The sequence below is a fragment of the Salvelinus fontinalis genome, chromosome 18, assembly GCF_029448725.1.
Source record: "Salvelinus fontinalis isolate EN_2023a chromosome 18, ASM2944872v1, whole genome shotgun sequence".
Classification (NCBI taxonomy): Eukaryota; Metazoa; Chordata; class Actinopteri; order Salmoniformes; family Salmonidae; genus Salvelinus; species Salvelinus fontinalis.
In genome coordinates this window covers 24452316-24464379 of record NC_074682.1, presented here as the reverse complement: position 1 = coordinate 24464379, position 12064 = coordinate 24452316, and the positions used below count along the sequence as shown (strand labels likewise).

General features: G+C 46.6%; 1 protein-coding gene across 1 annotated transcript; it reads right to left on the bottom strand.

The window, feature by feature from the left end:
• Window positions 1–841: 841 nt before the first annotated feature.
• On the bottom strand, window positions 842–9188 carry LOC129815877 (taste receptor type 1 member 3-like). Its single transcript, XM_055870028.1, has 8 exons — window positions 8787–9188; window positions 8293–8593; window positions 7694–8050; window positions 3528–3944; window positions 3215–3418; window positions 2632–2752; window positions 1958–2328; window positions 842–1777 (listed from the first exon to the last, which is right to left on the bottom strand). The coding sequence occupies exons 1-8, from the start codon at window positions 9083–9085 to the stop codon at window positions 842–844; spliced, it is 3006 nt and encodes a 1001-aa protein (XP_055726003.1). The 5' UTR covers window positions 9086–9188.
• Window positions 9189–12064: the final 2876 nt, after the last annotated feature.

Genomic DNA, 12064 nt, shown 5'->3' with positions numbered 1-12064 from the left:
AATTTAATCAGTAGACTAGGAAATGTGTGATGGTTCCGTATTTTACCGTTTACATCTTCACACTCACAGGTTGAAATAGACGAAGGAAACGTCAAACATGCCCGAGGCCAACGGCAGTCTAATCAGAACAATTTAGTGGGCTTTATTAAATATCTTCCGTATTCAATTATCTGTTGCCTAGTTCAAATTCACTGAGATTTACATATACATAAATACTACATCACTCAATTGATTCTCTACACAATTCGTTCATCAAAAGTGCTATAGGCCTATGCGTAGTATAATACCTATAGGCTACACATTGGTCTATGAGCATAACATTGTTATAGTAGCCTATAGCAAAAATTACTGTGACTTAGCCTAGTATGCCTTTGCTGCATATTGTGTATTTTCACGATAAAGACAATCAGGCCAACCCATTATAATGGAATCGGGATGTTGTTTTACTGTAAAATACATTAGGCCTACATACTATTCAATAAAAGCCACATTGACTGACTGATAGTTTTACCTGATGGCTTTTTCAGTCTGTAAACGGCATGTAAATTGTATGATTGCGTCCCCTGGTGGTGATCTAGCAAACTACATCACTGATCGTAGCAAGCAAGTGCAGCATGTTGCACCTTTTAGCACATCTGGTTGAACTTAGTCACACACATCCTCAATTGTCAAGTCTTTGTTATACATTTCATGTGCATGTAGACTAGTTTGATTGAAAGATTGTAGTTATATGTCTCTGCAAAAATTGTGAAACAGTGCATTATAAACTAAATTGAATACATTATTTAAACATTAAACAGAATAAAGGTCACTGTCCCAAGTCTTGTCCCTGTTCCTTCCCTTATCCCTGTCCCTTCCCTGATCCCTGCCCCTCCCCTGTAGATCCCTGTGCCTCCCCTGCAGATCCCTGTCCCTCCCCTGTAGATCCCTGCCCCTCCCCTGCAGATCCCTGTCCCTTCCCTGATCCCTGCCCTGTAGATCCCTGTCCCTCCCCTGCATATCCCTGTCTTTCCCCTGCAGATCCCTGTCCCTCCCCTGCAGATCCCTGTCCCTCCCCTGCAGATCCCTGTCCCTCCCCTGCAGATCCCTGTCCCTCCCCTGCAGATCCCTGCCCCTCCCCTGATCCCTGCCCCTCCCCTGCAGATCCCTGTCCCTTCCCTGATCCCTGCCCCTCCCCTGCAGATCCCTGTCCCTCCCCTGCAGGTCCCTGGTCATGTTCCTCCTGAGGAGTTGCTTCAGCCCCCTCGAGGAAGGTACGAAAGTGCTCTTCTGTGTTGAGCTCAGGTTTCTTCAGCAGCAGGTGACATTTTGGCAGATAGTAGGCCACCATCAGTCCCATGTTACTGAGCAAACTGACAGATACATGAACGATGGAGCGGTCTTTGTCATTCAGACCAGTGTAGATGGGGATGAAGACCACCCAAACCACGCAGTAGGTCAGGGTGGAGAAGGTGATATCTCTGGCCAGGTTGTACTGTCGAACAGTCTTCACAGCCATGAAGGTGCACATGAAGGATGTGAGGGCCAGGAGGCCATTGAAACCCTGCATCAGGCCCAGACCTAAAATGGGTTCCACAGGGCATCGCAGGAACTTCCTCACAAAGTTCACCTTCATCTTGGCCAGGTACTGGGATAGAGAGGGCCCTTCCTGGACATAGTAGCCACAGATCCCTGCCTGCACTCCACAGCAGGCCAATACTAGCAGACAGCCTCCAGGGCCTCTCAGTGTATCCAGATGAAAAGGAGCCTTGCCAGGGAATTCTGTCACGTACACAATCTGAGGGAGGACAGAGAATTAGCTATTCCAGGATTCATGATACTCTGCGTCTTCCTCACACATATTCATCCAAATGTCTCCTGAACTGTTGGATTTTTTTAAATCAAAGAAAACCTATTTAGCTATATAATATATCCAATGTTTCATGTTTGTTTTGTGTTCCACAGGTCTAGGCCTTACCTGCAGTGAGATGGCTAGGATGGTGGACAGGGTGACCGTTTGGAAAATAGAGCTGACGGGCAGCTGCAGACGACACACCAGCTCTCCCGGCTGGCCCAGGAACAGCAGCAGGCAGGCACAGCCCCCCATCAGGCTGAGGAGGGCCACACCACCCAGGGCCCCCCCAGAAGCCCTCACCAGTGGAGACCCCCGGTGCTGCAGGAGCAGGACCCCCACAGCCCCCTGACAGGCCAGCAGCACCAGCATGGCAAGCAGCAACCCCAGGGACTCAGGCTGACCCCAAGTCAGGAAGTCAAAGGTAGGCTCGATGCAGTTGGTGCTACGTACCAGGGACCACTGGCCCTCTAGACACTGGGTACACTGGATGTCCACTGGAGACAGAGAGGGAGCAGAGACGTGGTTAGGATGATAGAATGATAGAACCAGATAAGAGTACAAAGTCTTATAAGACCACCACTCACATCTTTCAATTTTGTAAATTTATTGATCATTTTTTAAACACAATGTTGGCCGTGTGTGACAAAGGTGTAAAGCTGTTAGTCTGTTCATCTGTTAGTTTCAGCATGTTGCTCAAGGAAAATTTCAAAGAAATCTACAAAACCAAATCACAAGAGTGATGGCTTTTTTAATGCCTAGATTGATGGATGTAATTTCTGTGAGTGTGAATCACCCACTTGTGCCATTCTGGAAGGTGCCCGGTAAACATTCAATACAGTCATAGCAGCAGGAATGGAAGCCTTTCACTCTGCGCACCTGGCCAGGGCCACACTCAGAGGAACAAGTAGACTCAGGGGCCTGCAGCAGAGGTGGGGTCAGACAGGATGTGGTGGTCAACACCACAGGAGGCTGCTGAAGGGAGGACGGCTCATAATAACGGCCGGAATGGAGCGAATGGAATGGCATCAAACACATGAAAACCATGTTGTTGTTTTTTTATACAATTCCACAAATTCCACTCCAGCCATTACCACGAGTCTGTCCTCCCCAATTAAGGTGCCACCAACCTCCTGTGGTAAACACACTTAAATGAAGACTTTTTTAATGTCAAACATTTGAGCAGCTTTAACCAAGAGTGGTGAAAATTGAGTTTGGTGCATAAAAGGAAGATGCAATCTACTCTAGCTGAAGGAACTTAGAAACGTTACCACTTTGTGGAGCATAGCTGGCACATTAAAAAGGCTTAATCCCAGAGGTAAAAATGTGAAAAGCCAATCAAATCCAACATTATGTTTGATGAGGAGATGGGGCGGCGATTACCTTAGTACTGCCTGTATGCCATTGGAGGAGGGTGTTGTTAATTGACAGGTTCTTATAGAAGGTGCCGACATCTTTGAAACTCAGACTGTTGTTTCTCCAGACCCACTGTAGTACATTGTAGCCAATGTTTGGGTTTCCATTACTGTCAAACTCAAAATGACTTCCATTTAGACTGAAGTTTACCTTCTTCAGCACCTCCAACAGCTGCAGGGGGAAAGTGTTGTTAATTACATTTGTAAAAGTATCCTTGCACAGTCTCACATAATCATTATCATTATCTGGAGAAAAAAAGTAACTGTGAGGGAGAATGTACCTGCCAGGGATAGACTTTGCTTTTAGCGCCCCTCGGGCAGCTATTGGCATTGCACCTGAGCAGATTATGCAGTGCGTGTGCAACGCTGTAGATGGCAGCATAGACACTGAAAGCTGACCTCAGCAGTATGGGCTCTGTCACTAGACGTAAACTGTCTGGGGACAGGTTCCAGCAGTCTGGGCACTGGTTCATACCACGGGTTGACTCTGTATCTGGTGAGGGCTGCCTGGCCCTTTCCTCTCTGATCCTGGAGAAGAGTTCCCTGGTGTAGGGTGTGAGCAGGTCCAGGGTCTGGCTCTGGACTGCGAAGGCGATGATAGTGCCCACAGTGTGGATGTTTGGGAGAGTTGATACGTCTCTGTGCAGGGCCCAATCTTCGCTGGCCACCCACACACCTGTCAGATTCCTCCTGATCACCTGATCACAAACAGCATGTTGGTATCGTAGCAATGGTCATTGAAATTGTTAAAACGTTTTTAAAACTATTGTAATAAATGAAATAGTTGGAAATAGATTAAGTAACTCCAAACTTTTAGAATTGTTTATAATCTTTCAGATATTGACTGAATTATAGCACATAAAACATTTTACTGACAAGGAAAAATTATGAATGAAGTTCAGGGATTTTGGTGGGAATTCAAGTAGTACATTTATTGTCAGAGGTAACTTTTTTTCTTAGAATGCACTCGTATATACTTTTTCTTATTGTATCAGGTATTTTTTTTATATTTTGTGTTAAAATAAAGAAAATCATATGTGCCTCATTTCCATAAATATGCAGGTTATATTTGCATATATGAAAACATTTACATAAAGGGGTGGAACAGGGCTGAAACCACCAAACACCGCTCTGTCTACCCTACCAGCACTCACTCTGTCTACCCTACCAGCACCCCCTTCTCTGTCTACCCTACCAGCACTCACTCTGTCTACCCTACCAGCACCCCCTTCTCTGTCTACCCTACCAGCACTCACTCTGTCTACCCTACCAGCACTCACCTGCTCTGTCTACCCTACCAGCACTCACTCTGTCTACCCTACCAGCACTCACCTGCTCTGTCTACCCTACCAGCACTCACTCTGTCTACCCTACCAGCACTCACCTGCTCTGTCTACCCTACCAGCACTCACTCTGTCTACCCTACCAGCACTCACCTGCTCTGTCTACCCTACCAGCACGCACTCTGTCTACCCTACCAGCACTCACCTGCTCTGTCTACCCTACCAGCACTCACCTGCTCTGTCTACCCTACCAGCACTCACCTGCTCTGTCTACCCTACCAGCATTCACTCTTTCTACCCTACCAGCACTCACTCTGTCTACCCTACCAGCACTCACCTGCTCTGTCAACCCTATCAGCACTCACCTGCTCTGTCTACCCTACCAGCACTCACCTGCTCTGTCTACCCTACCAGCACTCACCTGCTCTGTCTACCCTACCAGCACTCACTCTTTCTACCCTACCAGCACTCACTCTGTCTACCCTACCAGCACTCACCTGCTCTGTCTACCCTACCAGCACTCACCTGCTCTATCTACCCTACCAGCACTCGACTGCTCTGTCTACCCTACCAGCACTCACCTGCTCTGTCTACCCTACCAGCACTCACCTGCTCTGTCTACCCTACCAGCACTCACTCTGTCTACCCTACCAGCACTCACCTGCTCTGTCTACCCTAGCAGCACTCACCTGCTCTGTCTACCCTACCAGCACTCACCTGCTCTCTCTACCCTACCAGCACTCACCTGCTCTGTCTACCCTACCAGCACTCACTCTGTCTACCCTACCAGCACTCACCTGCTCTGTCTACCCTACCAGCACTCACTCTGTCTACCCTACCAGCACTCACTCTGTCTACCCTACCAGCACTCACCTGCTCTGTCTACCCTACCAGCACTCACTCTGTCTACCCTACCAGCACTCACTCTGTCTACCCTACCAGCACTCACTCTGTCTGCCCTACCAGCACTCACCTGCTCTGTCTACCCTACCAGCACTCACTCTGTCTACCCTACCAGCACTCACCTGCTCTGTCTACCCTACCAGCACTCACTCTGTCTACCCTACCAGCACTCACCTGCTCTGTCTACCCTACCAGCACTCACCTGCTCTATCTACCCTACCAGCACTCATCTTCTCTGTCTACCCTACCAGCACTCACCTGTTCTGTCTACCCTACAAGCACTCACCTGCTCTGTTTACCCTACCAGCACTCACCTGCTCTGTCTACCCTACCAGCACTCACCTGCTCTGTCTACCCTACCAGCACTCACCTGCTCTGTCTACCCTACCAGCACTCACCTGCTCTGTCTACCCTACCAGCACTCACTCTGTCTACCCTACCAGCACTCATCTGCTCTATCTACCCTACCAGCACTCACCTGCTCTGCCTACCCTACCAGCACTCACCTGCTCTGTCTACCCTACAAGCACTCACCTGCTCTGTCTACCCTACCAGCACTCACCTGCTCTGTCTACCCTACCAGCACTCACCTGCTCTGTCTACCCTACCAGCACTCACCTGCTCTGTCTACCCTACCAGCACTCACCTGCTCTGTCTACCCTACCAGCACTCACTCTGTCTACCCTACCAGCACTCACTCTGTCTACCCTACCAGCACTCACTCTATCTACCCTACCAGCACTCACCTCCTCTGTCTACCCTACCAGCACTCACCTGCTCTTTCTACCCTACCAGCACTCACTCTGTCTACCCTACCAGCACTCACCTGCTCTATCTACCCTACCAGCACTCACTCTGTCTACCCTACCAGCACTCACTCTGTCTACCCTACCAGCACTCACTCTGTCTACCCTACCAGCACTCACCTGCTCTGTCTACCCTACCAGCACTCACCTGTTCTGTCTACCCTACAAGCACTCACCTGCTCTGTCTACCCTACAAGCACTCACCTGCTCTGTCTACCCTACCAGCACTCACCTGCTCTGTCTACCCTACCAGCACTCACCTGCTCTGTCTACCCTACCAGCACTCACCTGCTCTGTCTACCCTACCAGCACTCACTCTGTCTACCCTACCAGCACTCACTCTGTCTACCCTACCAGCACTCACTCTATCTACCCTACCAGCACTCACCTGCTCTGTCTACCCTACCAGCACTCACCTGCTCTTTCTACCCTACCAGCAGTCACTCTGTCTACCCTACCAGCACTCACCTGCTCTGTCTACCCTACCAGCACTCACTCTGTCGACCCTACCAGCACTCACTCTGTCTACCCTACCAGCACTCACTCTGTCTACCCTACCAGCACTCACCTGCTCTGTCTACCCTACCAGCACTCACCTGTTCTGTCTACCCTACAAGCACTCACCTGCTCTGTCTAGACTGGCCCAATAATTACTGTTGATTTCAATGTTCTCTCTCACACTGTTGATTTCAATGTTCTCTCTCATAATTCAACAAGTGTGTCAATAGCAGGATACCTCCGGATTTAAAATCAATGCGCTTGGCTCTAGATTACACCTATCTTAACATACTTTACATTGTTTGCGAGATCAGACATAATATCACTATAGTCAGTGTTCATTTTCGGGAGTTGCTTTCATTTGAGCGAATCTCATTTGTAAACACTGTATTAAATTCTAACTTTTTTCAATTCCAAAAAAAAGGAACACACATCAAAATAAAGTTATCTTTCTTCTCTTTGTTGTTATGTAAGTGTCAAGATGGTGCGTTAGATCCTAGATGAAGCTTTAGGGTTCTTAGAAATACAACGGAAAGCCAACGTATTCCATTGAGCCCATTTCAGCCATTTCCGGGGTGTGTTTGACAGGTCATTACAAACATTTCATAACATACATAAACGTTAGAAAACAACAGGCACAAGCAGAGTATAAGAGTAGCAGGAGTACATTTTATTCGTCAATCCAGTGAGATTTAAGTGACAAGTGGATTTTGCACCCCTCAAACACAGGAAACAGATAGCTGAAAAAAACTGATCCTAAGATGGGTGGGGCATGCACGTTGCTACTTACAGATAAATGTTCTCATCTGAATTTAGATACTGTAAATTAGTTAAATTAATGTACTTCAAAAACAGTCAAACCAATGACTGCATAAAGCTTTTTTAAAAGCTTGTGAGATTTTTTTTTACAATTTTGTCTGCCTCTAGAACTCTTCTGTGACTTGCTATCTCACTGACCTCAGTGAAGAAGGCTCTGGCAGGCTGGGAGAGGGAAAAGACCACCACCACTCCCACCTTGGCCTCTGTGATGCGGTCCAGGATCTCTCTGACCACTGGCTGTGGGTCACGGTACACAGGGATTAACCCCTCGTAGCCCACACAGATGGAGTTCCTTGCTGCCAGGGTGGAGAACTGGCGCTGGCCCTGGCGTCCGTACTCATCCTCACTGCCCACCACGGCCACCCAGTTCCACTGGAACCTGTTTAGCAGATACACCATGGCCTCCACCTGCCTCTTGTCACTGGGCACGGTGCGCAGGAATGATGGGTACATACTCTTGTCACTGAACATGTCACTAGTTGCGAGGTAGCTGATCTACAGAGGACAGATGGATGATGGTAATGAGACATAAGTAGTAACGGTAGATAGTATGTCTCCACTGCAGTTGTATCTGAAATGTTCATCTGTGTTCCACCACAGCACACAGTTCAATCAAAATCATATTCGAGGGATTGTCAAACAATGGACAAATCGCAAATCTTCATTTTGCATTACATTATATGAGGATGACATTGTTTGCATTGAAAGATAGCATTCCATCATGTGACCATACTAACCTGTGGTATGAGGAAGAATCCCAGTAGTTTTCCTATGACTGAGACCATCTCTGAGGTGGATGGGCCGATGACAGCCACTACACGGGTCACGTAGTCTGTGTAGTTACACATGACGGCCAGCTCTCGGCTGGAGCCCTCTGTGAGGTAGAAGAGTGTGGGCTTCACGATGACGGCAGACTGCTTGCAGGTGTCGAAGATCTCATAGCCCAGCCTGATGCCAGGGAGTAGGGTGGAGTTGGCGTTGATCTCATCCACTGTGTACTTCATTACAAGAGCCATACCTAGCCCATACTCATTAATCCTGCCAGGCAAAGCACAGACAGGGAGGGGTGGTTACTGCTATACTATAATTCAATAATTCAAATAATTTAAACGAATGAGAAGCAAGCACTGATTCGAATGGGATATGCATAATCAGCTAATATGATTAAAGACACTTGACAGGGCAAAAATTATATTCAGCAAAAAGTACAGTGGGTCTTGAGTTACTGTACCTGTCACAGCTAATGTTGTCCGGCTTCACTCTGTGGCTCAGGTTGCTGGTGAGCTCGTTGATGGGGAAGAGCCCCCCGAGGAGGATGTCTCCCGAAGAGTTAAAAAGGTTGGTAGTGATATTCTGGAACCATGGTGGAGAGCTCTGACTACGCCCTGCTCCTAACACCCAGCATAGAACCAGCAGTCTCAATGGCACTGCCATGCTGCTGAGGGCAGGTAGAGACAGGCTAGGGGTCATGGCAAACATCAGAGAGAACTTAAAGCAGGCATCGGCGAATGCCAGTGTAGAAAGATGCATTGAGAGAAGAAGAGAGGGTCAGAGGGAAAGAAAAAGAAGGGACAGAGGCCAGTAGAAAGTCATTTGAAAGGTAATTTGCCATATAACCAGTTACCGAGTAATGGAGAAGCTCACCTATACTAGTACCTTCACAGCCCAGCGAGTCGATGGGGAGAGCTGTACTCTGTCTGTCTGTACCTCCTGTGTCTCCTGTGTTTTGATGGGTAGTGAATAAAGTACTGCGGATCAGGCTGCCCTGTACCAGAGTACAAGTCTCACCAGAGGTGTGCTGTTGCTTTCAACATGACGCCGGAGGTGCATTTACATTTGTGGTACGCCTGAAGATGTTTGAAACAAGACACCAACAAATGGAAATTACCAGGCGACAGGTTCCTGTCAGACACTTCCAGAGTATTTTCCTGACATTTGCTTGTGGTTGGCTGATTAGGCCTTGTCAGTATTGTGCGTGGTTAGGGGAGGTTAGATGAGACGAGCACTTTAATACCACATGCCTGATTTGCACAGTTTTTATAAGACAGTTAAACTTCAAAAGGTGCCCTTGTGTGTGTTTGAGTTCCTGTGGTGTCTCCATTTCATAGGCATATAATATTTCGGAAAATCAGGTGTCAGGTGGCTAATCAACAGAAGCCAATTTGTCTCTCTCCTGTCCTTTTCTGCTGCCGATAGCACTCTGTTAGTACAAGCTGTTAAACATTTGGCAAAATCTATATTAGCATTCTATATCCACTTCTACCATTATAATCTTAAAGTTAAGCTGGAGCTGTAGTTTGAGAGTTGAGATGTATTATATTTTCTCTCTCATCTGATGTTTGCATATTTGTATTCAGCCCGTATACTCACAGTATTTTGCATTAACCTTTGCATGCCATTTTTTTGTCCATTTGCATTGAGATAGAACATCACATTTCCAGGTTCTTCCAGGTATTTTGCATGAAACAATAAACACTTAACCTTAACACGCTCCTTTGAAAAAGTGTTACTCAGTATAATCACTACACCTTTGTACTGTATATAATAGGGCTGAACTTAAATGTACTTATTCTCAGCTCTTTAATTGGGTGACGGAGGATCTGTTTGACAGACAGTGTATAGGTGTATTTGGACCCTAGTTAAAACAGGTACTGTAGTCTTTCTTCTATCTTGTCCGAGATCTTGACGTGAGTACACACATACCAATGCTTGTGATGAAACACTTGATGTTTTACTTTAGTACAGTGCGTCTACTTTCCACCCATGTTTAAAAATGTTTATGCCATGCTACTATTTAGTTTTTATAATCAGTTTATGATATAAAGCAAAGTAAAGTGAAAATGCTATAAAACAATGTTTTACATTTCTGTTCATATACAGTGCATTCGGAAAGTATTCAGACCCCTTCACTTTTCCCACATTTTGTTACGTTACAGCCTTATACTAAAATGTATTAAATAAATGTTTTCCCTCATCAATTTACACACATGATGACAAAGTAAAAACAGCTTTGTAGACATTTTTGCAAATATAAAAAAAATACTATATTGACAAAAGTATTGCTATGAGACTCCAAATTGAACTCAGGTGTATCATATTTCCATTGGTCATCCTTGAGATGATTCTACAACTTGATTGGAGTCCACCTGTGGTAAATTCAATTGATTGGACATGATTTGGAAGGCACACACCTCTCTATATAAGGTCTCACAGTTGACAGTGCATGTCAGAACAAAAACCAAGCCATGATGTCGAAGGAATTGTCTGCAGAGCTCCGAGACAGGATTGTGTCAAGGTACAGATCTGGGGAAGGGTACCAAAACATTTCTGCAGCATTGGAGTTCCCCAAGAACCTAGTAGCCTCCATCATTCTTAAATGGAGAAGTTTGGAACCACCAAGACTCTTCCTAGCGCTGGCCACCCGGCCAAACTGAGCAATTAAGGGAGAAGGGCCTTGACCAGCGAGGTGACCAAGAACCCGATGGTCACTCAGACAGAACCCCAGAGTTCCTCTCTGGAGATGGGAGAATCTTACAGAAGGACAACCATCTCTGCAGCACTGGCCCAATCAGGCCTTTGTGGTAGAGTGGCCAGACGGAAGCCACTCCTCAGTAAAAGGCACTTGACAGCCCGCTTGGAGTTTGCCAAAAAGCACCTAAAAGGCTTTCAGACCATGAGAAACAAGATTCTCTGGTCTGATGAAACCAAGAAACCAAGTCCTTGGCCTGAATGCCAAGCGTCATGTCTGGAGGACACCAGGTACTATCCCTATGGTGAAGCATGGGGGGTGGCAGCATCATGCTGTGGGGATGTTTTTCAGCGACAGGGACTGGGAGACTAGTCAGGATCGAGGGAAAGATGAACGGCGCAAAGTACTGAGAGATCCTTGCTGAAAACCTGCTCCAGAGCGCTCAGGACCTCAGACTGGGGTGAAGGTTCAACTTCCAACAGGACAACAATCCTAAGTACACAGCCAAGAAAACGCAGGAGTGTCTTCGGGACAAGTCTCTAAATGTCCTCAAGTGGCCCAGCCACAGCCCGGACTTGAACCTGATCAAACATCTCTGGAGAGTCCTGAAAATAGCTGTGCAGCAATGCTCGCCATCCAACCTGACAGAGCTTGAGAGGATCTGCAGCAATGAATGGGAGAAATTCCACAGATACAGGTGTGCCAAGCTTGTAGCATCATACCCAAGAAGACTCGAGGCTGTAATCGCTGCCAAAGGTGCTTCAACTCTGAGTAAAGGGTCTGAATACTTATGTAAATGTGATATTTCAGTTGGTTTTTACATTTGCAAAAATTCCTAAAAAACAGTTTTTTATTTGTTATTATGGGGTATTGTATGTAGATTGATGAGGAATTTATTTTGAACCCCTTTTTAGAATAAGGCTGTAAAGTAACAAAATGTGGTCTGGGGGTCTGAATACTTTCCAAATGCACTGTATATATTTTGGGATGTTTGCGAGTGTTCACTCCTATGAGGTGGGTTTTATGTGTGTGCTTCTGTG